Consider the following 27500-nt stretch of genomic DNA (forward strand, 5'->3'; position numbering starts at 1 on the left):
ATGAGATTCATCAGTCTAAACAGTAATATATAACAAACTACAGAGCCCCACTGTAGCCATCATGATACTTGTACAAGAATGGAAATTTGGAGAAAGATGTAGCATGTACAGCAACACTCAGCCACTCACCTTTAATAATTAAGTAGAGCAAGATTCCATTATGTTTACATCTTTATGAAAAACTAACAACGTTGAAATATCAAAAAGTATATTTAATGAAAGAGTGATTAATTATCCTAGCTCTACATGCAAAATATTCACTATACCCTAAAAAGTTAAATTAACATGTTCAAAACAAGATCCAAAGACAGGACCCTCCTCCTTTTTCCATTTTCACCAAAAAAATGATCTTAGGAGTATACAGAAAGACAACTGAACTAACTGAAAGTTTTGGACAAATATCACATTTACTGACCATTGCAACAAGGGGATTATATTAAAATGCTTCTTCCCAGATTTGAGTGTACCCCACTAACTATAGTATTACAGTCACCACAAAATACATGTTTACTACAAACTTTAATGTTATTCACCTAGCCCATAACAGATGACAGTATTTGTTCACCATACAAAAAACCAAATGATTGCCTTTTGAAGACAGAGCCATCTATTTGTTGACAGTTTAAATGTTCAAACTGCTAAGTGATAGCTACTGTCTACAACTTAGAAACACTCTTATAAGAAACTCTAGATGTTCTTCATCCCACATTGCTGCAGTCCTAACCATTGGGGTAGTCCGCTGTCCAGTCGGCCCGAATACCAAAGTATATGGCTGACGTCGGTCAAGGCGCATTAGACTGATGTCAGGACATCAGGGTACTAATGCGCATGACCGACGTCATATCCTCAGTCTTTTTTGCCGCACGGTCCGATGCAGAAGCAGTTTTGCGAGTGCAGGTTGGCGTTCTGAAATTTTCTGAAGTCGGAGTTTCAGACCGAATCAAAGTTGGCTAAGTACCCCGTTGGGGAACATTTTGGTTTTTTCTTGCCTCAGTATTTAACCGGATGTCAGAAAAAGTGAATAACTGTATTTCTTGTGGGAAACAGATACCTCATAGGGATTACCATACTTTGTGTATACCTTGTTTAGGGCCTGAGCACGACGTTGTTGGATGCCGCTCTTGTGCTAGATTTAACAAACGCACTGTTAAGAGAAGGTTAGACTGTGCCAGGTTAGTGTTTGGGAAGCGTTGTAATTATAAAATGCCGTCGGATCGGATGCTCCGGCGCCGCCGCTTCCAAAAAGCAAGGACAAAGCAGCAAAGTTTAGGGTTGAAGAACCGGCAGTCCCGGACGTCGGTTCTTTAGAAGGCTCAGTGGAGCCAGAGGTTTTGCCAGGAGTTTCTGTGGAGTCTCAGGCAGAGACTTTACTGTTACAGGATGTGCCCTCTCAGGAGGTAGGCCAGGCTGAGGGGACTTCTCAGGTAGCTGTTCTTCCCTCTCTTCCTAAGGCAGTTAGAGCTTCTCCTTCTGTTTCCAAGACTTCCTTGAGAGGTAGGCCAAGTTTAGCTTCAGTGGGGGCTTCTCCTAGCACTTCAGGTTCTGTGCCTAAGAAACATATGCTTAAAATGGCAGAGGATTTGATTACTATGATTAGAGGTTCTATGCCCCCCCCTGATAAGAGGCCTAGGGTGGAGCCTGAGTTTGAGAGTTTTGAACAGTGTTCAGAGGCTTCTGAGTCTTCGGCTGAAGACTTGCAGGAGTATCCTCATTATTCTGATTCTGATGTGGATGATTCCACTCCTTCAGCTTCTCCTCCTGAGGATTTTTCATTTTCAGAGACTCTGCATTCCATGAGGGAGCATTTTAAATGGGAAGGCCAAGATTTCTCTGATTCCAGGAAGAGACTTAGGGAATTCTTGTTTTTACCCCAGCATAGGCCCTTAGCTATACCTCCTGTGTTGAATGTGGTGGAAGATGTTTTTGCAGAGGCTTCCCTGAACCCTGATTCTTTGCCTCCTGCCCCTGTTAAACCTGATAGGTACTATAGGGTGCCTGAAGCTCATAAGTATCTTTTTAAGAGTCCTAGGGCAGACCCAGAAATTGTTTCTCAGGGGCCTAAAGGTGTTAAGGCCTCTGTTGTTAAAAATCCTGTTCCCTCTGATAAGGAGGCAAGGGCTTTGGATAGATGGGGAAAGAAAGTGTATACTTCTTCCACTTTAGCCATGAGGGCGTTGAATTGTCAATTTCACATGCTAAAATATCAGAATTATCTCCTTTCACAATTGAAATCTAAGGTGGATGCTCTGGCGGAAGGTATTGAGTGTAAAGAGTTGCTGGATTTAGTTCATGTGTCTGAACAAGTGGGTAAGCATTCTTTGCAATGTGGTTTTGATGCTGTGCAGGCCTCCTCGAGGGTGGCTGCCACTGGTTCTGTTCTTCGCAGGCACGCTTGGTTGAGGGATCAGAATTTAGCTGAGCATGTTAAAACAAGGATTTTGGATGCTCCTTTACAGTCTGATGTGTTGTTTGGTTCGCCTGTGGAAGCAGTTTTAAAGAAAATGGAGGACAAGGCTAAATCTATGCAGACTGTCAAAGATTTTTTGCAGGTGCAGCCTCCAAAGTTTAGCAGAAATTGGCCTACTAAGGGATGGACATATCCTGCGTATGATTCCCAGTCTAGGGGTAGGTCTAGACGTGGTAGGGGCAGAGCTCAAGGTTCTTTTAGGCCTAGAACAGGGAGTTCTCCTGCTCAGACTTCTGGTGAGGGCAGGGGTCAGTCCTTTCGTAAACAGGCCCAATGACCTGCCTTTTCAGCTGCCAGAACATTCTCGACTGGCAGCTCCTTTGGGAGGATGACTGTCTCTTTTCAAAGAAAATTGGGATTTAATTACTCACGACAGATGGGTTTTGGATATCATTCACCACGGTTACAGGTTTTATTTCCATACCTTGCCCCCTTTCAAAGGCATGCCCGACGTTCCTCCTCCACAAAGGAAAGAGGCTCACAAGCAAATTTCTTTGTTACTCCAAATAGGGGCCATTCAGCCAGTTCCTGTACCAGAAAGGGGCCTAGGATTTTATTCTCGCCTGTTCCTAGTACCAAAGAAGGGGAACACGTGGAGACCAATTTTGGATTTATCTATCCTCAACACTTATCTGGACATTCCCAAGTTCAAAATGTTGACGTTACAACAGCTTTTACCTCTGCTGGGCAAAGATCATTGGATGGTAACTTTAGATCTCAAGGAAGCTTACCTTCATGTGCCTATAAGACTCAGTTGCAGAAAGTATCTGCGTTTTTGAGCTGGAAATTCTCATTATCAGTTCTCTGCATTGCCCTTTGGCTTATCTACTGCGCCCAGAGTATTCACAAAGGTTCTGGCTCCAGTGATAGCTTACTTCAGGCTACAAGGAATTCAAATCTATCCTTACTTGGATGACTGCCTGATTCTGGCTCAAGAAAAGGAAGACCTTCTACAGCATTTGGAATATGTTATAGCAGTGCTAAGATGCCTAGGGTATTCTGTGAACGAAATAAAGTCCAGTCTAGTACCCTCTCAAGACATGTGCTTTCTGGGTGTGAGACTGAATACAGCAGCCCAGATGGCCTTTTTAACCCCGGACAAACAAAAGAATCTTTCCAGTTACTTCCATCAACTATCTCTTCAGTCCGGGCTGACTGCAAGGACAGTCCTTCAAGCCTTAGGGTTCATGGCATCTTGTATTCTGATGCTTCCCAATGCCAAACTGCATATGAGGAAGCTGCAATGGTATCTCAAAAATGTATGGACACAGCACTGCCAGGATTTGGACACTGTCATTCCAATAATACCTTGCATTCAAAAAGAATTTTTGTGGTGGGCTCAGGAATGTCACCTAAACAAGGGACTCTCTGTGACCCGGCCAGAGGCGAGTCAGATTTTAACGACAGATGCCTCGGACATTGCTTGGGGAGCTCATCTAAATGGAAAGTGGATACAAGACAAGTGGCCTGTCAGACTACAGCATCTACATATCAACATGAAGGAGATGTTAGCAGTCCAGTTTGCATTAATGGCTTTCAAGGAGTTACTTCTTCCAGGGCAGGTGTTGATTCTAACAGACAACACAACTGTCATGTGGTACATCAACAAACAAGGGGGAACACATTCTTATCCTCTATGCAGGCAAGCAATGATTTTATGGGAGATTGCGCTCAGCTTGCAACTAACTCTTCAGGCAAGGTTTCTGCCGAGCACAGAACTCCTTAGCAGATGTGTTAAGCAGACAAATCATGGATCCCCACGAGTGGAAACTGGATCTTCATGTATTTCAGAAATTGACAGTGTCATGGGGAACTCCAGACATAGATCTGTTCACTTCTCCACTAAACCACCAGCTGCCAAAGTTTTGCACAAAGGGGTTTCATCACACAGCTTGGAAAGTGGATGCTCTTTCTTTCAGTTGGAAAAATCTTCATGTGTATGCCTTTCCACCTCTGCCTCTTCTTCCAAAGGTGCTCCTAAAGGTCAGACAAGACAAGCCAAGGATGATTTTAATAGCTCCAGATTGGCCTCGTCAACACTGGTACCCACTACTAAGGAGTCTGGTAAGGAAGCCTCCATGGCCTTTACCTTTGATTCCACATCTGTTATCTCAGAAGGACGGTCACCTGCTCAATGTCAAGCTTCACTCTCTTCATCTAACAGCCTGGCATATTCTGTTTTGAAACACAGCAGGTCTCAACTTCCTCAACAAGTTTTAAATGTGATTATGGAAGCCAGAAGACCTAGTACAAGGAAAGTGTACGAGAAAAATGGAAGAGATTTTTATTTTGGAGTGCAGCAAAGAATTTGGAGATTTCTGAGCCTAATTTGAGTGTGGCTCTTCAATATCTTACTGAGTTATTGGACAAAGGTTTGTCTTTCTCTTCCATTAAGATTCATGCTGCAGCAATTTCAGCTCACTATGATTGTGACCCACCATTGTTTTCGCATCCTTTGTTCAAGCAGTTTCTTAGAGGGGCAAAGAATATAAGAACCCCACGTAGAGCTCCTACTCCTGCTTGGGATCTCAATTTTGTGTTGGAAAAACTTACTCTACAACCTTTTGAGCCTGCGGCTACTGCTGAATTGAAATACTTGTCATGGAAGACTGCTTTTTTGTTGGCTATTACTTCTGCAAGAAGGGTTTCTGAGTTGCAGGCCCTTATGGCAGTAGAGCCCTTTTGATTTTCCATAAGGATAGAGTATCATTACGCACTAATCCTTCCTTTATGCCTAAGGTGGTTTCTAGTGTGGCTTTAAACCAAACTATTCATTTGCCTACTTTCTATGCAGATCCCCAAAATAAGGGGGAAAAGATTTTGCACACTTTAGATGTACATAGGCAGTTGCGTTATTATTTAAGCAGGACTAAGGATTTCAGGCAGTCTCAGCAGTTGTTTGTTTCTTTTGCTTTGAGTTCTCAGGGCAAGCCTGTGTCTAAGCAAACTATTTCTAAGTGGATTGGGTTTTGCATTTCATTTTGTTATTCCCATCATGGCAAGGAGATTCCAGCTGGGATTAGGCCTCATTCCACTAGGGCTACTGCCACTTCAACAGCATTTCTAAGGGGTGGCAACTAAGGATATTTTGGAGGCAGCTACTTGGAGTTCAGTGCATACTTTCTCTAAGCATTACCACCTTCCTCTCTACTCTAAATCTAGGGCTGGTTTTGCCACAGCTATTTTGCAAGGCATGTTGACAGCTCCTGTTTCCTTATGATTTGCCAGCCTCCCTTACCTCTGCTTTGGGATTCTACCCAATGGTTAGGACTGCAGCAATGTGGGATGAAGAACATAGTACAGTTTTGTACCTACCATAAATGTAGATGTTCGAGGATCCACATTGCTGCAGTCCAATTTACCCTCCCTCCTTCCCCTCTGTGTTTAGGGGTGGTGGTGTGGGTTAGTATATATTCTTGTACATTTGTATATATTGTATATATGTTTGGTGCAGGGCTTTTTGGTGTTTTGGTTTGGGCCTTGTCTTTTTAGGGTCTTCTGACATCTGGGGCAAGAAAAGACTGAGGATATGACGTCGGTCATGCGCATTAGTACCCTGACGTCCTGACATCAGTCTAATGCGCCTTGACCGACGTCAGCCATATACTTTGGTATTCGGGCCGACTGGACAGCGGACTACCCCAATGGTTAGGACTGCAGCAATGTGGATCCTCGAACATCTACATTTATGGTAGGTACAAAACTGTACTTTATAATCAAAGAAATCTGGAAGGCTGTCAGTTAGTAAAGATAGCTTACATAGTAGCAATAGCTGAGAAAGCATTTAGTAAAGTAGCTCCTTTGATCTGATTATGCTTTATCTCAGAAAGTACAACATACCTAAAACTGCTTGAATTTTCAAAAACATGAATGAAAGCCCAACTGTTTAAGCAATTTAGAATAAGTAATTTCCAAGGAAAACCTTCTGCTTGTTATCCAGTTGATTGACACTTAAAACATCATCACTGAAAGGTGCTAGCATCTTGTCATGGTGGTTAGATTTGGAGAACAAATAAAAAGTAAATGTATTTTTATTAGTGTCTCCCTCTTCTCCAAGTTTGTGAGATCTTGGAATTAGTGTATATGCAATCAGACAGTGTGTGTGTGTGTGGGGGCTTTCTCCACTGCAAAAATATGTTTTTTTGTTTCGTATCCTTAAAATATTAAGGTTTGAATAGTGACCTTCCAAGGTTTTAGATGTTTTGAGTTCAGATAATTGCATGTCAGTTAGACAAGGCAGATTATTCATAGTAAACTCCATTTCCAAAAGTACTGGCCACTTAGTCAAATTATATATCAGCTTAAAACCTGTCAGACCTACATCTATGTAAATGCATATATGAAAGTAATATTGCGCTGTGAAAGGATATCCACATTTTTTTATAAAATGTGTTAGAAACTATAAAATATTGTTCACTATGCCTCTGTGTAAGCTATATTCTACATTATGTATTTCATTATGGAAGTTATATGGTGCTAGAATTATTTATGTACTGCATTTTGTGCATAACTGATTGTAAATAAGTATTACCCCGGTTTGTCTGCAAAAATGGTCCTCTTGCGACCAGTTCATTTATATAGGTAACAAATTAAGGCATATTTTTTTTAATTCATTTTTATTGCACTTATTTCTTTCTGGTGCATGTCAGTAGTTAGTAAAATAAATTCATGAAATAATGATGATCTATTACTTTTCCAGTTCCTTGTAATACTTTTCTTCACTATCAGTAATAATCTCTATAAAATTGCATTTTTATGTTTATGAATACATTTAGAAGTTGGAGTGTTAAATAAAATTAGCCATTTGTTTAAATGACACTTGTCAGTTTACTCCACAATGTGTTTATAAAGTCTTTTTTAACCAAAACTGATTAAGACCCTGACAACTAAAGAATACATTTCTAATCTGTTCTCACTATTCTATCACACCATCAACAATACATTTCCTGGGTATTATACATTTTACTTATAAAGAATAAAAAAGATCTGCAAATAAATTCCTATAGAAATGTTTTCCAGAACAAAGAAGAGGTTGTTAAAACAGATGATTCCAAATCACATTCTTCTTTTTCTCCTGTAATTCATTGGATGACAAAATCTGCATATACAAAATAACTGCTATTTCCTTGTAATCGAAGTTAAAAGTAATTCATATGATTTTGCAAATCTTCTATTAAAGTCGAAATATTGGGCCAAAGCAGTTTGTGTCAAATAAGCTAGTAAAGGGGAAATGATTCCTTATCAACATTAGGTACCTTAAATTTAGTTTTACAAATACTTCCTAATATTTTGAAATAATATTCAATCATTTGGGTTTAATTTATACACAGAGATAATTGTGCCACTGGAATATATTTATGTCTAGTCAAACAAACAGGAAACTAATTCTTAAATTATATATGTGTGTGTGTGTGTGTGTGTGTGTGTGTGTGTGTGTGTGTGTGTGTGTGTGTGTGTGTTCATAGGTTCATAGGTTCATAGGTTTATACTAGGCTATCTGCCCTAAGGCATTTATAAGCCTAGCCCAAATTTTTGTGGCTTACGCCACCCCTTATATGAAAAAATACTGTGCCCATTAGTTTGTTGTGCCTCTGTCCAGCAGTGACACAGAGATGATTCCCGGGGTAAACCTACGATCTCCCATCCACAGGTCAAGATTTCTCTTGAACAGAGCCAGCGAGGTGCTCTGCCTCACATGGACCGGGATTTTATTCCACAGCATAGGGAGTCTCTGAGTGATAAATCTATCCCTCCAGCATGTCCTATTTATATCCGTGCTAAGGTTTAAGTCGCTTGCTCTAGTGGTTTTGGTGGATTTGGATTTTTTGAGATGGAGCATGTCCATTAATTCCGGGTTGGACATGGCCTTGTATGTCAGGCACATGTCACCTCTGAGCAGACGAATAGAGCTGGAGTTTCTTCAATCTGGCAGCATATGACAGATTTTGGAGTCCCTTTATCCTTTTGGTGAGGAACTTTTGGGGTCTCTCCAATTGCTGCAGATGTCGGGTGAGATACATCCCGAATGGGGCATTGTACTCGATCATTGGTCTGATAAGTGAAGAGTACAGGGGAACAATGACCTCACTAGATCTGGATGTGAATCCCTTCATGATCAGGTGGGCAATGTAGAAGGTCTTTCTAACCACTTTAGCAACATGAGTGTCAAAAGAAAGGCCACTGTCAACCTGGGTCCCCAGGTCCCTGATAACCTCTTCTGTGCTTAGTGGATTGCCACCTATATGGTAGCTTGGGGTTACCTTGTTTTTCCCGAAGGGTATGACTATACATTTTTTGGCGTTTAACTTCAGGCCATGGCTCTGGCACCAGCTATCTGTTTCCGTGAGTCCCTTCTGAAGGATATCCGTGTCCGATGCACTTTCCACTATGGCGCTCAGTTTGCAGTCGTCTGCAAACTTTGTCACACAGTGTGTGTGTATATGTGTATATATATATATATATATATATATATATATATATATATATATATATATATATTTTTTTTTTATTTCTGAATGCCTGTGTATAAAACAGTTATGAATGTTTCCAAAGACATGCATCCGTAGCATTCCTCCCCGGGCCTTGCTGAAAATAGGCTCCGTCCTAGTTGGACTTTCCTGGTCAACAAATGTTAAATAAATAAATAAAAATAAATGCATTGTTGATATACAGGAAGCCAATAATGTTCATCATTTGAGTAAATAAATATTTGTTTAAATACTAGGTAAAATAGTTGTTAGAACCGTGCATTTAATGAAATTCCTTGTGTAAAAATAAGAATAATACATCTGTATATGACTTTCCATCTAGTATCATAAAAACGGTATGATCAATAAGATAATGATTAAAAAACTGAAGCTACTGAATAAGATGCAATACCTGGAAACCCAATGCATCCCTTTGCCCAAGTTCTAATATGGTGTTTGATGCAATTCTGTACTTATTTGGATGTCAAAGAAATTTTTAGAAATATTTTATTTGAACTTTTTTTAATTAACGTGTCTAATAATCATGAAAATGCCTAAATTCTATATAACAATTTATGAAGTAGGATCTTTTTAATTAACTGTAATTTGTCTTCAGATAAAACATATTTATTTCATTTCTCTTTCACAGCTAAAATGTATGATGTCTCTCAAATTATTTGTCAGAATTAAGCCTAAACATCTAATTTCTTTATTCTAATGTAAATTTTTGATTTGCGTTACATAGACAATTATGTTTTTGTAAATAACTTCTTTCAGAGGTCATTTTAATCAACTGTAATTTGTTTTCAAATAAAACATAATATTTATTCCAGTTCTCTTTTGCAGCTAAAATATATGTCTTTCAAATTATTTGTTAGAATTAAGCCTAAAGATGTCAATTTATTTATTCTAATCTAAATGTTTGCTTTGCGTTACATAGACTGTTGTTTTTTTAAAATAACTTCTTTCAGAGGTCAGTCTCAAATGAAAAACTTTCTCAGATTTATGGAATCCAGAAAAGTGTTCAAGTTATGATTAATATCATTAATTATTAATAATATGTCACCTGCAAAGAAATGGATTTTGAGTTGACATAAGCTATCTGCCTGGCAGTATGAACATTGCCCCAGGTGATGGTCATTGTTGATGTGACACTCCTAACCCAATAAACAAAATGGTTATAAGGGGGTTGATGCTGATGCAGATATGTATTATCTCAACCCATTTTACTTCATTATTGGATCTTATGAGGTTTGTAAACGACTCAGTGGCAATATTGAATATTAATGGTGACAAAGGACACCTTTGTTTTGTGCCTTATATTACATAAGACTTAGAATATGGACAAAATGAGACAAGAATTCAATAAATTTAACAAATATTTATATATTTATAATATATAAAGCTTTAAATGGATACGCTCAATTCAAAGAATTAAAAGTGTTTTTTGCATATAGACTATCTATAAACATCTTTAAATTAAATGCAATTAAAATTGCCTACTCTTTTAGAGTAATTATTTTTATATTATATTGTGCTATCATTAAGTCATAAATGCTGTTTGACAATTATTAAGTAATGTAAACTATTTTCAGCTTACAGAAACAGATGCTTGGTGCTATAGCCATGGGCTCAAGTTCAATGCCAATAAATGTATAGTTATCCCCTTTGGGAAAAAAACATGTACCTGTGAATTACCACATAGGTGGCAGTACACTAAACACTGAAAGGGTGATAAGAGACTTAGGGACACAGGTGGACAGTGGTCTCACCTTCGATAACCACATTGCCACAACAGTCAGGGAATCCTTCTATGTGGCACACCTCATCACTAAGGGCTTTTCATCCAGAAAAAAGGATGTCATTGTCCCACTGTATTCATCCCTCATTAGACCCATTATAGAGTACAGCACCCAGTTTGGGATGTACCTCTCAAGACATCTGCAAAGGCCACAGAAATACCTCACTAAAAGAATCACAGGCCTAAAGCAGATGCCCTATGCTGACCATCAAAAACCACTCCAGCTATACTCTGTCGCATATCGTCTACTCAGAGGTGATCTTTGCTTAACATATAAGGCCATGTCAAACCCAGAGCTGTTGGACATGCTACACTTAAAGAAATCCCAATCCCTCAGAGCCACACACTCCAGGGATCTAAACCTTGTCATCGCAATGAACAAAACATGCTGGAGGGAAAGGCTCCTGACCCAGAAACTCTCCAGACTCTGGAATAGACTGCCCATGCATGTCAAGCACAGCACCTCTTTGGCCCTCTTCAGATGTAGCCTTGACGACTGGATTGGAGATAGAAAACTCACCCCGGGGATCACATCAGTCGCTCTGCTAGACAGGGGTCCAGAGAAGTAAATATTGTGGGAAGAAATAGCCAAGGACTTGTTATAGTTAGGCTTGTATAGGCCCTATGGCTGATAGCCTGGTACCAACCTATGAACCTATGAACCAGTCTACTTGATAAATTAGACATATATTTTGTAATCAATATTTAGTAAAGAAATTGGTTTATAAGAACTGTATATTTCTGAATTTAATTTTGTTTTAAAATGGGACAAATAATTATATATTTCTAAAAAGGATGGATCAAATATCAGAAGCATTTTTTTCAAAAGATTAATAGCATTATAAGTCAATCCTTTATAAATCTCTAGAATTAGACTATCCAAACCTGCTTCCAATTTTGCTTTCAAACATTTAATTTGATATTTGATTTCAACTATCGATACTAATTTCATAACAAAAATTTAGTCATGAGATAGTTTTCAGAAGGTTTCTAAAACAGAAGTGTCAGTATTCTTGTTCTCTATATTATTTAATTCTTCATAATGTTTTTGAAAGACCCATACTATATCTTCTAAATGTATTTATTTACTTGTGTTTTAGTTCCAGGATGGCCCATCTAGACTGCAAATCACTTTTCAGTGACAGCCAGGGAAGCAAAGCTGAATTATTTACTCTAATAATGAAAAGGAAAAAAAATGTAGACAATACAGAAAATGTAATAAAATACAACATGGCAAAATTAATGACTTAGTATAATGATTGTTTTCAGGAGAAGAGAGAGAAAGAGAAGTTGCAAAGCAGTGTAAGATCACTTAGTATATAAAAAGGAGGGATATGGATTGGTAGTAATAAGAGTGGAAAATGTTATAATTAGGAAAAGGTGGGCAAGCAATGAGGCATTAATAAAGGAAAGATTTTTGGAGCAGTTTGCAGAGAGGGATTTGGTGTGAGTGGAAAGGTGCCAGTTTAAAGCTAATCAGCTCAGATGAGTTCTTATTTTTGAAACTTGGAGGAATAATAGTTTTTAGTGTGTGTGGCTTTGTTTATGATTTTGACCTAGTTGTTAATGATGACCTTTTGGAGTGTTTGTATCTGTAATCTAACTTTTCCTAATGATATTGCCATTTTATTGTTTACAATGTCTTAATATTCTTTGTTTAGCTTCCTTTCTGCAGTTGCAGTTTAGCTTTATATCTTCTTTTAAATATATTTCAGCTCTTCCTTCAATTTGTTCCTGTTTTTATGTCATGCTTTAATCCTACCAAATAAAAGTTATTTTCAATAATCCCACAAAATAACTATGTTAAACTATCCACTGTTGTTAGAATGCATAAAGTTTTCAATTTCTTTAAAAAGCTAATTTTTAAACTCATTCCATTTAGTAATGTAAGCAGGTATTCTTATGAAAAGCAGAAATGATGTGCAACTTATATGCAAGTCAGCATTGTGATTAGAAAATGGACATGGCAAAATGTTGACTTTCTCCTCTCGTTTGTATACCAAACCCAGATGAATTGTCTTACTTCTGCATATGGTCTGTGCTCTGACAACAGGCCTGGAGCAGGACAAGGTGGCGGTGCTCAACTTCTTTTCAGGAAAGACTCTCATCTCTCCCAAATCAATGGCCAAAAACAACACATCATCTGAACATGACCCTGACTGGAGAATACAGAAAAAAACTTGGAGGCATAGGCAAAATAATTGTTATAGTATTATACATCCCCTCCAAGATTGCCCTGCTAGAGAATACACTAAACAAAATGCTGTCTTCTGCTAAGCCTCCAAACTTGCTAATAAGTGATGACATTAATCTTGAGTTGTCGCCTCTGAAAACTAAGTTACAAAGACTGACAACCTCCATAAACCTCACTCATCTTGTTACTAACAGAACCAAACCCAGCCTACTAAATGGTAAGAATACTCTCTTAGGTATTTTTCTAACACATATACCTGACAAACTCTTCAACTGCAAATTTCACCCAACTTCTTAATAGATCCCTGCCTCATAATATCGACTTGGTCTCTTAAAACTAAAACCATACCACCTCAAATTATTCTTAACAGAAGCATCCATAAATCATCCTCAGGAATATTGCTTTTGAGAATTACAAACCAGAGACTAGAGTCCCCCATATAGCTGAATCAAGCTCACTATTGCCCTGTTGACTTTTTATAATCTACTGCCTCTATACAAGACAAACTCTGGCACCCGGCAAGGTAAACACACATAAGATTATTGTAAATATTTTAACTGTTTCTTAGCTCATACAAAATTATGTGACATATACCATATGTACCATGTGGATGCTAAATTAGCATAAACAAAAAGTTACAGCCAAGCAAGTTAAACACAGCAGTTTGGTGCCCATTTTGTATTTGAACAATAAAAAAGACACGCATTTAAGTGAAATAAATGAATGCACCATTTATATCCTGAGTCAACAATAACTGTCTATGCCAGCCACAGTGATGAGTGAAGACAGATATGTCATCAGATTATGGTTGCAAAGTGGGCAGCAACACAAGAGGAAGCATCAGGCAGTGGGTGTGTACTTCAGCTGGGCATATGGAGTTACAGAAAACAGAGAAGTGTAGTCAACCGGATGAAATAGGACAGCAGAGGTTAATTATCAAGCAAAATTGAGGGTAATGAAGTGAAATAGCAGAAGCTGGGGGGAGGTGTGAGCAAAGTGAATAAATATATAGCAAAGAAATGTGAGGCTGAAGATTTTTAACTATGTAGACTTAAATGCAGGAGAGGACACTAGTACAGTTTTGCTATACTAAAATAAGAGCAAACTAAGTTAATATTAAGGGACAGACAAAACAGTTGGGGAACCCATTCAGATGTAGCATTTTAGAATTGTTAAAGGAGAAAAGAAGATAGTAGAGAGAAAGATGGGAGTGAGAAGAATTAATCACTGAGAGAATAGGAGTAGTAGTTATGGGGCAGGATTAACACATTTAGAGACATAGCCAATCTATATGAGGCCCACCAGCAAAAGAAGCATAAAGGATGTTGAGGTCACTGTGTGTACATTAATGGTGAGAGGCTGACAAAGGAAAGCTGAAAGAGGGGAAGTGTATGACAGGGAGTACTGTTGCAGAGACTAGTGTAAAATGATTAAGCAAAAGGCAGGAGCTAGTGCTAGGAAAGGTGATAGGGAAGATGTGTAGAGTAGAGAAATGCCCAGATGTCAAAGAGAGAAAAGCATAAAGTGCATAGGAGAGAGAGAGCAAGAACCATGTAGACAGCAGTACAGGGAGATGAGTAACATTGTGGATGGTTTCCTTACTTAGAATACAATGACCAACACCGATCTGTAACTGCACATTTAGGGCTCCAGTCCTGATATCTTTGAAGCATGTAAGACTGACCAGAGAAACTTGAATTATTAGCACACCAAGATGCCACAAGAGGAACCTATTCTACTTTTAAAACTCTGTGAACTGGAGTGACATAACGTTTAGTAGCCAGCAGTGTGCTGTGAATGTATGATCAGGGCTTCAGTCTTGTCATCTATGAAGCAGGAAAGGCTGACCACAGAGGCTTCAATTATTAAAAAGTAGTCCACCAAGACAGGAAATCCTTCTGGTTTTTAGAAGGATAATGTGGAGAGACCTGTAATATCTATCAGTTACAATGTGTTCATATGCTAAAAAGTGTCCTGTATACTTACTTTCTACAAAGATTATATCTTGACAACAAAACCCCTTAAAAAGTGACCCAGTACTACATTTAACCCAATATGGTCCTCCCTCCATAGGTTGTTCTAGACTTGCAGTCCAGGAGACCATTGAGGAGAGTTGCCTAAATTTTTAGTTGCCTCCAAGCACTTTCTAGTTAAGTAAACTGCTCAAGGTCACACAGCAGGCAAATTAATGTATCAAACCCTGTCCTTAACAACTACAACTCTCATGTTAACCCTCTATGCCAACTGCCTGGCATATCAAATTTCTTTTAACTAATGTAAAGTCAAGTAACTTTTCCCCTCGTAGACTCTTCTGATGTGAAATGTTGCAGCCTCTATAAGTTTAATGAAATTACATTTTCTAGAGATTTGAACTAACAGAGATGTAGAAAAATATTATTTCACCACAGTACTTATAATTTGTAAACATCTGCAATTGTTGTCACTACAGTATTGGAAGCACATGTAAATGGACTTTTAGCAAGGTTATCCTTTTCTGTTATTGTATGTCATTTGCCAGTTAAATTTTTATTTAAAAATGTTCATTAAGATAGTTACAGTCAAAATTGTTTATTGGCCAAAAATAATATAACCGAATTGTCTTTTTCTGCATAAAAAATGTTATGCCTTTCCATAAAATAATATACATCCTACCTACTCTGTAAAATATGGTGGGTAGACACTTAATAGGGTGGAATGTTTAGTATACATATTTTATTCCTTGTTGGATAGACACTTGATAAACATGGAGGACATTATTTATTTTACATGAGGTCTCTTTAAGAAATCATAACAGGATATTTGCTTCCATCTTGGCCCTGCCCCTGTCTCCTCCTGCATACAATGACAACTGTGACTATGCTCATACACTCTTCACAAACAGTCCCCTATAGGTAAAATATCAGAAAAATAGGTTCCCCCATATTTCTAGCAAAGGACACACTATGCAGGCTTCAAATCCATGGCAGTACTACTGTAGTTATAATTGTAATGTGCAACTTTGTTACTATGTTATGCTAGTATGAGAAAAGTGCCATTTAGAAAAAATAAAGGCAGAAACTCAATGCTGGAGTATTAATGGTAGCATGTTCAAATTAAATTTGGTGTTTGCTGTGAAGATTTTTTTTTCATATATGGTGTACCACTACTAAGAGGACTTCATTTAGTCATAATGTGACTCAGCATGGTATGAGTTATTTGTCTGACCATGATTTCCCTGAAACCATGCATATAATATTAAAATAATGTTTAAGGGAACTCTGATGAAGCAAGATTCAGTGATTCATTTTTGGGAAAAATGTTCCCCAGAAACATAGAAAAACTCATATTTTAGTCATCCACATATATCTTTGGATGAAACTTTGTCACGACTGTCTTGCTCAGTCCTAGGTGGAAGACTGCATGCTCTGCTTTTTATTGATTACAGTTAAGTCTGACATCTACACATATATAGAAAAGTGCTTAGTTTTCTAGCACGTTGTAAGTAACTGCCTTTCTCTGGACAATGTAGACCTATTCTGTAGTTCAAGTGAACTGTGACTCAAATAAATGTGTTTATCAACACATGATGGCTGATTTTACTAACACCCATTTGTTAATCAGGTCAGTGCAAAAGACAGACAGTCCCTTTTCAGAAGCAGTGTCAGATTAAGTGGTTTGGCCAGAGTCACACAGTAGACACATGAGGGCTGTGAGAATCAACCCTTTGTACCACAGGAATTGTAGCTCACAGCCATAACCTTTGGTGCCAACTGCCAGACTACTTTTCTTAACCCTGAATATCCTGATCTTCTAGTTAAGGAGTAAATAAAAATCTCTGATTGCAATAGGATTGTAGAGGTATCTTGGTTTAGAATACTTTAAAAATGTATACAAATATATAAAAAATATGTAAAAATGGAGGAGAAGATGGATATTGTTCATTAAATGTGTGTGCTGAGGAAGAGGGAAGAGTAAAGCATTTTTCAAATTACATATTTGTACTTTATGAAGAAAATTTACATGAGGTAAAACAATTGTCCCTTGTCTGGAAATAGTTGTGACTCTGTGATTACTATTTCTAAACATGCATGGAAAGTGCACTAAAGTGCAAAGTACAAAACTGTGAATGGCAGTAACTGAAAGTTTGTAATTTTGATAAAAATATTTTTTGTCATTTTTTCAAAGGTGTAGCAGTCCCAGGGGTAGTTTATACAGAGGAAAGGAAGCAACCACTGGGGTTGTAAAGTGGCACACCCCTCTACAAAAGCACTAGTTTAGCATTTCAAACTTTCACAGATTTTCAGCTCCATACTTCATAGTTTTAAGAGACAGAGATAAAATACAAAACTCATTTTATTTTGGTTTGCATTTTTATTTATATATTTACTTAAATATTGTTGTATGGTTCAGGACGGTAGTAACACTTCTTAATTTTTCTATTGTATTTTTCAGGTAACAAAACTCATATTATAAAAAGTTGCGCTCCTATTTGTGTAGAAGTAAAAGTCGATGAAAGTACTGTCTACACCACCAAAATATTTAAAATAACCTGCTGTAGGAAGGATTTTTGCAATTCAGCAATGAGTGTCAATATTAACTGCAAGTTGGTTGCAGCTGCAGCATGTGCCATTTTCAGTGTTTTAGAATTTATATTTTGATTCAGCCAAACGTGTACATTATTTTCTTCTGTAAATTTGAAACCAAATAATCCAGTTTAGCATTGTTTCTTATATCTCCAAAATTATTTGAGTCATACTAACAAAAATACAAAACTATATTTCAAACAAAAGTATTTGTAGAAGTGAATTAATTAGCAACACATTACATGCAATATTAAACATATAACCAAAGCAACCCAGGAGCCCTTAAAAGGCTTCCATGGAAAGAACTTACATTTTGATCATAAGAACTGTTTTATCAGCCTTTGTCATCATTTCTTCCCTTATCCTTTTTCCTGCCTTCCATTTTTCACCAACACATCTTTTTGTTACTTCATTTCCTGAAAAAAAGTTCCTGAGTTATGCTTGTTTATGTTTCCTGCTTTGTTTTTTTTACCCAAGTGCTTACCACTCATCTGTCTAGAATTTTACAGAATGTCCATATTTTTGCCTCATGGCATTCTTTGGATGGTTATAAAATTTGTAGTTTTCTGACAAATTGTTTAAGATTGAAATCAATAAATAATGACAAACAAATATTTGAGTCTTGGATTTCAAATCTTTCAGAAAGTGCATGTTATTGTAGCATTTTTCTAAGTTTATCTCATTCTTTTTAGCTTTGTCCAGAACATTTGCCACAAGAGGTTGAGAGGTATTCCCAGTCCCCAAGTGTTAACCCTCCTCTAGTACTTAAGATACAGTAGCCTTAAGTCTTGTAGTATGCTTTTTTTAATACTCCTTTGTGTGTGAGTGTTAATGCTTAATCTTTCTGCCTCCTTGTGCTTTGATGTACTCAGGTTGGTATTTTCTAATTCACATATCACATTTAGTTTTTTTTTTCCTTGGATTCCACTAAGTTATGAAAACTGACAAAAAAATCAGTATTCGCATTACTCAAAAATAAATAAGAAAGTAAGCAACATACTACATCAACAAAAATAAATGAATAATAAAATAAGACTGACAAAAAAGGCTACTAATCAACCAGAAAAAATAAAAGTGGAGCGATGATAATTACAAGAATTTCTAATGGCAGCTGATTGCTGTGTGGAGAGACTTGGTGCGTGATATCATGTAACAATGAGATATGAATGTATAATTCTGCAACATATCTGTTCTTACTTTCTCTAAACTATACATTATAACAGCCATGTGTTATTCATTTAAGGTTGGGAGTTGGCATTATTCCATACAGACACAAGGGGCAGGGTTTGATTTTTACCTTTGGGGTTAGTGACTAGGCTTAAAATGGACCAGAAGGGCAAGTCATAGTCTCTTAGTTATGTGAAACACCTGTTTATTTCACTTTAAGTTCCCTTGAAAGTCAAGACGTACTTCAGGGATCTGCCTTTTGTAGCACCCTCAGACAACTAAGTCAGCAAGTGTCAATATCAAAATGTGTCAAATACAGAGTTTGGCTTACTGCAAAATATGTTGTGCTATACATTTGATATGCATTACTATTAAATTTAATTGCAGATCTTATACCAAATTTTTAAAAAGAAAAAAGATACTAATGCAAAATGTCAGCTTCCAGGAGCAGTGTATCAAGTTACTAAAAATGATTTACATTGTATGATAGGCTTTGGGTCAGTGGTGGTAGGAGGTGGGGTAGAAGACAATGAAGAGCGGCCTTGTTCAAGCTGACTTTCCTGACATCCATGTCTCAAACACATAATACGCTGGTTATGATCAAGAGTTGATCATAATCTTGTATGCTATGTTTGTAATTGTATTTTGTTCATTTTAGTCTTTTATGTGGTTCTGAATCTTTAATAAGCATATGGATTAGAGATAAGTAACCATACTGATTAACAAGACAGGTCTTAGCTTCTTTTGCAGTAATAACACTTTAACTAAACAGTGTTAATAGCTAACGCAAATAACTGTATCATAGAAATGGATGAGCGAAACTGATGGAAATCTTATTTAACATTATTGGTCTAAGCTAGTCTATGCACCTTTATAAATCTAGGAATAACATATGTTGCATAAATCTTCCTTGACTTTACTGGTATCCAAATTCTTGCAGCATCCTACAAGTGGAATTAGAGAGATGAAAGAGAAGAATGTCACCTTAGTGTTGCTGTATATAAAGTCTGTTGGCCTGACTCACAGATATACATCTATCTATTTATCTATCTATTTATCTATCTATCTATCTATCTATCTATCTATCTATCTAAATATGTATCTATCCAAATACACACATACACACACACACACACACATATATATATATATATATATATATATATATATATATATATATATATATATATATATATATATATTTTTTTTACCCCCTTCTAAAAGGGGAACGTGACATTTAGTGTTTTAATATCCAAAGATATTTTAATATCCTAAGAATATTAGTAAAATGGTATTTTGACCTTTGTCAGTTTTAGAGATCCCTGATATTTATGCATATTCAATTCTGTTATAGTTATGTAACCACATATTTAGATAATTTGTCTGCTGTTTATAATGTTATTTGCATGTATCAGTTATGGTCTATGTTCATAAATTTTACAGATACATGTATTGCAAAACCAATATTTATCCAATAAAAATTACATCATGTCTATGTTGTAACGTCTTTGTGTTTTTTCTGCTAGAGGACAACCACAGGATTTTTTTATATTTTTTTCCAAAGATACACACACACACACACACACACACACACACACACACACACACACACACACACACACACACACACACACACACACAAACTTTTGAGCAAATATGAAGAAAGAGCTATATAAAAATGATTAATAATATATTTAAAAATACAGTTAATTTCCAATTCTCACTGTATTTTTCATTCTGTTTGTGAGAGGTATACTGTATGAGTATTGTATGAGCCTATGGAGAAAGAAAATGAAGACTAAAAAGAGAAAAGAAAGAGGGAAAATAAGCAAAGGTGAAATGGGGGAAGAGAAGAACAAGCTCCTCCTAAACACTGTAAGAGGCAGGTTCAAGGTCTGTCAAAATGGAAAAAAGGAAGAAAGGGAATAATAGTTGGGGAGGAGAGGACCAACAAAAATGAAAAGCAGAGAGTTTGATGAAAGAGAAGTTACTATTTTTCTGTGATGCTTTTTCTCTGTCTGCCTGCTGATCATCAAGCATCTGCTGTCAGTCATGAGCCCATTTCATTCCTTGTCACTGTGGAGCTGGGGAGTCCTCAGTGGGAGAATGAGAAGTGATCAGTGAAACCATCATACAGGCAGTCACAGAGGTGGTTTGTGCTCTCACCAGCATCCCTCATAATGAGGATTTTTTTTTGTTTTTATTCCACTGTCTGTCAACTACCACCCCCCAGCCTAAGACCCATTTGTTCCCCTTCATCAGGATGAGCGTAAACTGAGAAAGACAATCATTTATACAGCCATCAGGGGAGTTTAACATTGTGTCCTTTTCTCCACAGCCGTAGCTGCTCATATTTGGCTGGGGAGGGGTATGTAATGGGTCATATGTGGAGGAGGACCCCTCACTTCCACAAGGTACATTCCCTCAAAGTGGAAAGTAAAAACTAGGTTGCCACAGATATAGATATGTCTTATCTCAACCCATTTTATTTCATTAGTGGATCTTATGACGTTTGTAAAAGGTTCAATGGCAATATTAGATAATAATGGTGGCAAAGTACCGCCTTGTTTTGTGCCTTTTTAATATTTATCTCTTGTAACAAAAACAGAGATCATGTTAACATAACATTTAGAACTGGTGCAAAAATAAGATAGGAAGTCAATAAATTTAACAAATGCATATATTGTAAAGCTTTAAATAGATAAGTCCAATTCAACGAATTCAAAAAATTAAAATCTTTTGCTACATATAGACTAACCATAACCATCTTTAGTTTTTTTTCTTTATTTGCCTACTGTATTAGACTTATTTTTTATAATGTACTGTACTGTGTTGTCATTAAGTCATAAATCTAGTTTGATATTTATTAAATAATGTAATCTTTTTTCAGTCTACTTGATAAATTAGACATATATATTGTAATCAGTGTTTAGTGTAAAATTAGTCTATATAAACTGCACATTTCTGACTTTTTATTTTGATTTAAAATTCAAGAAATAATAATATATTTCTAAGCGGGATGGATCAAAGATCAAAAGCCTTTTTCAAAAGATTAACAACATTATGAGGCAATCCTTTATAAAGCTATGGAATTAGACTATCCAAAGCTGTTGCCTTATTTTCTTTCGAGCGTCTAATATGATATGTGATTTCAACTTGTGATATTGATTTAAAAAAAAGTTTCACTTACTCATGTGAGATGGTTTACAATGCACAGTGGATATAAAAAGTTTGCACAGCCCTGTTAAAATGCCAGTTTTTTGTGATATAAAAAAATGAAACCACAATAAATCATTTCAAAACTTTTCCCACATTTTTTAGTTTTTATATTTTCCCCTAATAGAGTTGTTTGTTTTTCAATTGAATTGTACAGGTTATAGGTCACATCTTCTAAATGTATTTATTTACTTATGTTTTATTATTAGAATGGTCCAACTAGGCTGTACAAAACCTCTTTTCAGGGGAGGCCAGAGGAGAAAAATTCCACAAAATTACACACTCTAACAATAAAAAGAAAAAGAAAAAATGTAGACAATACATAAAATATAATATACAGCATGAAAATAATATTGACATACCACAATGATTGTTTTCAGGAGAAGAGCGAAAGAATAATTACAAAGCAGTGTAAGATACGTAATATGTAAAGAGGAGGGATATGGAAGGGTATTAGTAAGAGTGGAAAAGGAAGACACCAGAGAGCAAGTAGGCATTACTAAAGGAAAGATTGTTGGAGCAGTTTGCAGAGAGGGATTTGATGTGAGTGGAAAGTAAAAGTTTAAAGCTGATAAGTCCAGAAGATTTCTTAATATCAAAACTTGGAGAAATATTACTTTTAATTTGTATGCCTTTGTTTATGATTTTTGATCTAGTTGCTAGTCTCTGAAGACCATTGCGAGATTTGTATGCATGTAATCTAACTTTTTCTAATGGTGTTGCCATTTTGTTGTTTCAAATGTCTTCATGTTCCTTATGTAGTTTTTAATCTGAGAAGCCTTCCTTTTATTTCCATTCAGAAATTCCAGTTTAACCCTGTAACTTTTTAAAAATATTTTTCTATGTATTGATCCCGTTTTTATGTCATGCTTATCTTACCAAATAAAAGCTATTTCCAGTAACCCCATAAAATAGTCATATGAAACTATCCACATTTGTTAGAATGCGTACATTTTTCAGTGTCTGTAATAAGCTAATCTTTAAAATCCCTCCATTTAGTTATGTGAACAGGTATTCTTATGAAAATCTGAAATCACTTGCAAATTATGTACAAGTCAGCAGTTACAGCATTGCAATCAGAAACTGGACATGGCAAACATTACCTTTCTCTTCTCATTTGTGTACTAAACCCAGATGAACTGTCTTACTTCTACATATGATCTGCACTTTGACAACAGGCCTGGAGAATGACAAGGTGGAGAGGCTTAACTACTTGCCAGGAAAGACTCTTATCTCATATAAATCAATGGCCAAAATCAGCTCAACAACTGAACCTGACCCTGACTAGCTAATACAGAAAAACTTGGAGGCATAGGCAAAATACTTATCACAGTATTATACACCACCTCCTCTCTCCAAGATTGTCCTGCTAGAGAATACTCTTAAAAAACACCGTGTTGTGCTAAACACCCCAACTTGCTAATGACTGGTGACATTGATATTGATTGGTTGTGACTTCTGAAATCTATGTTACAATACTGGTAACCCTCCTAAACCTCATTAAGCTTGTTACTAAAAGAACCAAACCCAGCCTACTAAATAGTAACAATACTTTATTAGGTATTCTTCTTACAAATATACCTGACAAGCCCTTCAGGTGTATAAATGTCCATAATACCTACTTAGTCCCTTAAAACTAAAGCCATGCCACCTCAAATTATTCTTAACAGCAGCATCCTGTAATCATCGTCAGAATATTACTTTCAGAATTACAAACCAGAGACTAGAGTCCCCCATATAGCTGAATTAAGCCCACTATTGTCCAATCGACTTTTTCTAATCTACTTCCTCTATACAAGACAAACTCTTTCACCCAGCAAGGTAAACACACATAAGATTATTGTAAATATTTGAACTGTCTCTTAGCTCATACAAAATGATGTGACATACACCATATGTACCATGTGGGTGCTAAATTAGCATAGACAAAAAGTTACAGTCAAGCAAGACAAACACAGCAGTTAGGTGTCCATTTTGTATTTGAACAATAAAAAAGACAAATTTAAGTGAAACAAATTAATACACCATTTATATCCTGAGTCAACAATAACTGTCTATGCCACCCACAGTAGATGAGTGAAGAGGGATATGTCGTCAGAGTAAGGTTGTAAAGTGGGCAGCAACACAAGAGTAAGCATCAGGCAGTGGGTGTGTACTTCAGCTGGGCATATGGAGTTACAGAAAACAGTGGAGTGTAGTCAAATGGATGAAGTAGGACAGCAGAGGTTAATTACCAAACAAAATTGAGGGTAATGAAGTGAATTAGCAGAAGTTGGGGGAAGGTATGAGCACAATGAATAAATATATAAGTTGGTTACTCTGGAGTTCAGTGAAATATGCACATAATACAGAAGTATAGAACTGTGACACTGAAGACATTTGACTAAATAGGTTTAAATGCAGGAGATACTGAGAGGTCATTAGTATGGCTTTGCTTATAAGAGCAAGGTTCATGTTTATATTAAGGGAGAGATAGAAGAGTGGGGGGACACAGTCAGATACAACTTTTTTAAAGCGATAAGTAGAGAGAAAGATGGCAGAAGAAAGAATTGATCATTGAGAGACCAGGAGTAATAGTTAGGGGACAGAAATAACCCAATCAGAGACAGAGCCATTCTATAAGAGGGCCAGCAGATGAAGAATCAGAAAGGATATTGAGGTCAGAGTGTGTACATTAATGGTGAAAGGCTAACAGGCAAAGAAAAAGTGAAAGAGGGGAAGTTAATACAGACAGTACTGTTGCAGAGACTAGTGTAAAAAAAGTAAGCAACAGGCAGGAGATAGTGTTAGAAAGGTAGGCAAATGTGTAGAATAGAGAAATGTCCAGATGTCAAAGAGAGAAAAGGGTAAAGTGCATGGGAGAGAGAGCAAGAACCATGTAGACAGCAGTACAGGGAGATGAGTAACATTGTGGATGGTTTCCTTACTTAGAATTTAACAACTAATATTGAGCTGTAACTGCTTGTTCAAGGCTTCAGTCCTGGTACCTTTGAAGCATGTAAGGCTGAACAAAGAAACTTGAATTATTAGCACACCAAGATGCAACAAGAGGAACCCGTTCTGCTTTTAAAACTCTGAATTGGAGAGACATAGAATTTAGCAGCCAACAGTGTACTGTAAATGTATGATCAGGGCTTCAGTCTTAGTGTCTATGAAGCAGGAAAGGCTGAACACAGATGCTTCAGTTATTAGCACAACAACCCACCAAGACAGGAACTCCTTCTGGTTTTACAACTCTTATCATGTGGAGTGTATTGTCCAGTAGTTATGATGTATTCATATGCTAAAATGAGTCCTCTAATACTCATCTTTTCCAAAGATGATGTTTTGACAATGAATACCTCTAAACTGACATGGTACCATGTTTAACTCAATAAGGTCTTCCCTCCAAAGGTTGTTATTAAGCTTGCAGTACTGAAGACCATTGAGGAGGGTTGCCCAAATTATCAGTTCCCTCCAAACACTTTCTAGTTAAGTAACTTGCTCAGGGTCACACACTAGGCAAATTAATGCATGAAACCCTGTACCACAAAATCTGCAGCTAACCCTGTACTCTAGCTGCCAGACTCATGTCAAATTTCTTTTAGTTAATGTGAAGTAACTATGCTACCTCATAGACTGTTCTGATGTTAAATGTGTCAGCCTATATAAGTTTAATGCAGTTACAGTATCTACAGATCTGAGCTAACAAAGATGTGGAAAAGTGTAACTTCACTACAGAACTTGTCATTTGTAAACATCTGCAGTTGTCAACAACAGTATTGGAAGCATAAGTAAATGGACTTTTAAGAATGTAGTCATTTTCTGTTATTGAATGACATCTACCAGTTCAGTTTTAATTTAAAAAATGTTCATCATGATAGTTAGGGTCAAAGAAAAAAACATTTAGAGGCCAAAAGTAATATGGCCAAATTCACTTTTTTACATAAAGAAAAATCTGTGCTTTTCTGTAAAATAATATACAGCCCACTCACTCTGTAAAAGATGACGGGTAGACATGTATTATGGTAGAACGTTTAATGTACATATTTTATTCCTTGCTAGATGACAGTTGATAAACATGAAGGACATTATTTTACATGAGGTTTCTTTAAGAAAGCTTAACAGGATATTTGCTTTCATCTTGGCCGTGTCCCTGTCTCCTCCTGCATACAATGACAGCTGTGATCATGCTCATACACTCTTCGCAAACAGTGTCTCATAGGTATAATGTCAGAAAAAGTCCATTCAATAGGTTCTCCCATATTTCCAGCAAAGTGCACACTATGCAGGCTTCATATCCATGGCCATAATACTGGAGTTATAATTGTACTGTGCAGCTATGTTGCTATATTATGCTAGTATGAGAAACGTGCCATTTAGAAAAGATAAAGTCAGAAACTCACCACTGGAGTATTAATGGTAGCATGTTCAAGTTAAGTTTTGTCTTTGCTGTAAAGATTTTTTTATCAGTAGAAAGTATAGTTTACCACTACTAAGAAGACTTCATTTAGTCATAATGCACCTTAGCATGGCATCAGCTAATTTCCTGACAGGTATTTTGTCTGAAAATGTTGAGTATAATATTTAAATAAAATTTAAGGATGCATTAATGAACCATGATTCAGTGACTCATTTTTGGGAAGTATGTTTCCCAGAAACATAGTAAAACTCTTATTTTAGTCATCAACTTATATCCTTGCATGAAACTTTGTCACCACCATCTTGCTCAGTACTAGATAAAAGACTGCATGCCCTCCTTTTTATACTTATTACAATTAAATCTAAAGTCTGCACATATACAGAAAAATGCTTACCTTCTCTAGCACATTCTTAGTAATTGCATTTCTTTGGCAGTGCAGACCATTTCTTAATTATCTGTGATTCAAATAAATGTGTTTATCAACACATGATTGCTGAATTTTAGTAGCATCCATGTACTAAGCAGACAGGCCCACAGGACACGCATCCCCTTTTCAGAAGCAATGTCTGATTAAGTGATTTGGCAAAGGACACCACAGTAGACATATGAGGACTCTGGGAATTAAACCCTGTACCACCGAAACTAGCTTATAGGCTTAACACTCTGTGTGAACTACCGGACTATTTTTCTTAACCCTAGCTCTCCTGATCTTCTTGTTAAGCAGTAAGTAAAAGTCTGTAGTTATAATAACATTGCATAGGTATCAGGGTTTAGAATACTTGAAAATGCATAAAAATATATAAAAATGCAGGAGAAGGTAGATATCTTTATAAGTGTGCACTGAGGAGGAGGGAGGAAAGCTGTTGCCCAAATTAAATATTTGCACTTTATGAAGCAAACTTAAATAAGGTAAGAAAATGTTTCCTTGTAAAAAAAGTTATGACTCTGGAATTATAATTTTAAAAACTTCATGGAAAGTGTTCTAAAGTACCAAGTATAGAACTGTGAATGTCAGTAACTGAAAGTTTGTAATTTTGATATGTTTTTGTCACTTCTCTCAAGGTGCAACAGCCCCAGAGGTAGTTTATATTGAGGTAAGGAAGCTACCACAGGGGTTGCAAATAACACATCCATCTGCAAAGCACTTGTTTGAAATTGCAAACTTTCATAGATCTTCAGTTCCATACATCACAGTTTTGAGAGACCGTGAAAAATATAAAAAAA

At 36.6% G+C, this 27500-nt stretch overlaps 1 protein-coding gene across 2 annotated transcripts in view; it reads left to right on the forward strand.

Annotated features, from left to right (window-relative positions):
- Window positions 1-27500, forward strand: part of LOC122798420 (prostate stem cell antigen-like) — a 222868-nt gene that overhangs the window by 194367 nt on the left and 1001 nt on the right. The window contains exon 4 of one of the 2 annotated variants that reach the window (XM_044067340.1): window positions 17361-19783. The exons of the other annotated variant lie outside the window; for it this stretch is intronic. Within the exon in view, the coding sequence (XP_043923275.1) occupies window positions 17361-17566 (206 nt within the window). The 3' untranslated portion in view covers window positions 17567-19783. Of the gene's footprint in view, window positions 1-17360; window positions 19784-27500 lie in introns of those variants that run through there. 2 annotated transcript variants of the gene reach the window in all.

Source organism: Protopterus annectens, chromosome 3.part1 (assembly GCF_019279795.1).
Source record: "Protopterus annectens isolate FY-2018-M chromosome 3.part1, PAN1.0, whole genome shotgun sequence".
NCBI classification, from domain to species: Eukaryota; Metazoa; Chordata; order Ceratodontiformes; family Protopteridae; genus Protopterus; species Protopterus annectens.